General features: G+C 44.3%; 1 protein-coding gene across 1 annotated transcript in view; it reads right to left on the bottom strand.

Moving 5' to 3' along the window:
• Positions 1 to 1097, bottom strand: part of dapk1 (death-associated protein kinase 1) — a 50033-nt gene extending 48936 nt beyond the window's left edge. The window contains exon 1 of the mRNA XM_046033988.1: positions 938 to 1097. Within this exon, the coding sequence (XP_045889944.1) occupies positions 938 to 1055 (118 nt within the window). The 5' untranslated portion in view covers positions 1056 to 1097. The remainder of the gene's footprint in view (positions 1 to 937) is intronic.
• Positions 1098 to 1810: the final 713 nt, after the last annotated feature.

The following is a 1810-nucleotide window of genomic DNA, read 5'->3' as shown; positions in this document are numbered from 1 at the left end:
ATGTTATGACTCAGATGGAGCGTGATTTTGACGCAAATTACATCAATTGGGAGCAAAAGGATTGAAGTAAGCTTGATTGCCTTCATGACCTAAGTGTCGCAGTTACTGCTGTGTTGGTAAACAGGCCAAATCAGCAGGCCAAACTACAATAAGTGACTTCCCTTTGCCTAACGGTGTGCACCTGTCCCCTTCACCTCACACAGTCCCTTTGCCTCATGGAGTACAACTACTAACTCCCATGCTGGAAAGGCAAATGCAAAAGACTGATAATTCATTTTTGCCATGAACTTATAATGTACTTTCCCTAATCATTTACATTTTTGTATATTTTTGATCAATTTCAGAGTGCCTAAGCCTGTCTTCCAGCATCACCTAACCGACTCATAATTTAGGCTTTCTGCCACTTGATCTTTATTTACACCATTTAACTGCTGCCACCCGCTGAACTGGAATCTGGCTCTGGCCTGGATGGTACTGGTAGTGGGCACTGGCACTGGGCAGGGGGAGAATGGGAGTGTTGGCGGCTGCCCCGGGCAAAAAGGTGAGGGGAGATGGGATACAGCCACTGATGTGTCTAAGTGTGTGTGTGTGTGTGTGTGTTTGAGTTGGCAAGAAGGAGCAGCTCTGGTAATCTCCAGTCTATTATCAGGTCTCTCTCACTTAGTCCCCATGGTACAATTGGCACCTGCTCTCACAATACGCAACCCCTGGGACAACGCCAGGAAAACAGGGTGGTGCAGTAAGTGTGCGTGTGTGTGCATGTGTATCTATAGTAGAAACATAGAGACTTTATCTGCACAAACTCATCACGACAGAATATGTTCAATGAAACATAAAACTAGATGCAGATCAAGAAAATAAAGGATCAAGAAGATGATTCTTCAACAACACACACACACACACACACACACACACACACACACACACAGATACTGACCTACAAATTCTGGAGTTCCAAAAATGTTTTTAAAATCATTGCCAAAATCTATCTTGTGGGCCAGGCCAAAGTCAATGAGCTTGATGCGCGGGTGAGGCACTGAGCGGTTCAGCAGCATGATGTTCTCCGGCTAGAAAGAAAGAAAAAAGAGGGACAGTTTCAAAGGTGAGAGGACAGACAGAGGCAGATAGAGGTCGTGTGACAATTTGGGAATGTTTTTTTAAGCTGTTAGCTCTAGCGTGCAGCCAACTGTGTGTCATGATATCAGTGAGGAACTGGTACGATGTTCACAGAGAAATTAAAGAATGAATGTTGAAAATTAGTCCCCTAAATGATCAGTGTAGGACACAAACTAAGAGTAAACTAGAGAGCGAGCAGCAGAGTCAGACACAAAACCAGGAATAGGCTGGCAGGAAGGAGGCTCATCAGCCATGGAAATCTCATGCAAAACATGAGTTAAAAACCTCTCGAGGAAGTGGGAGAAAGGCAAAGATGCGCTTTAAGCAAAGCCAAACAACAGAAGCCGGACATTCCTAAGGACACAATGCCTCTTTTAGACGAAGCCATCTTCCCTCCAAACCTCATCCTTTCAGCTTGACTAAGAGCCGAGGATTTAGTCTGGGAAGGAACAAGAACAGATTGGCTGTGGGCAGCAGTGGCAACAGGAGGCGCTGAGAAAATACAATCAATCTCCAACTTAGCTCGTTGGTTTCGTTCTCTGCTCTATAAACACTGGTGCGCTTATGTTAATGTTGGAATGAAGGAGAATAATATCAAACTTGGGTCACAAGCTGTTTTAGTTCTCCATCTGCATAATTTGAATACCTTAATTCCAGTGGTGGAATGTAACTCTGACACACTACTGTGTTTTCG

The sequence above is a fragment of the Micropterus dolomieu genome, linkage group LG21, assembly GCF_021292245.1.
Source record: "Micropterus dolomieu isolate WLL.071019.BEF.003 ecotype Adirondacks linkage group LG21, ASM2129224v1, whole genome shotgun sequence".
Lineage (NCBI taxonomy): Eukaryota > Metazoa > Chordata > Actinopteri > Centrarchiformes > Centrarchidae > Micropterus > Micropterus dolomieu.
The sequence above is the reverse complement of the archived record's forward strand: the minus strand, read 5'-3'. Positions and strand labels throughout refer to the sequence as shown.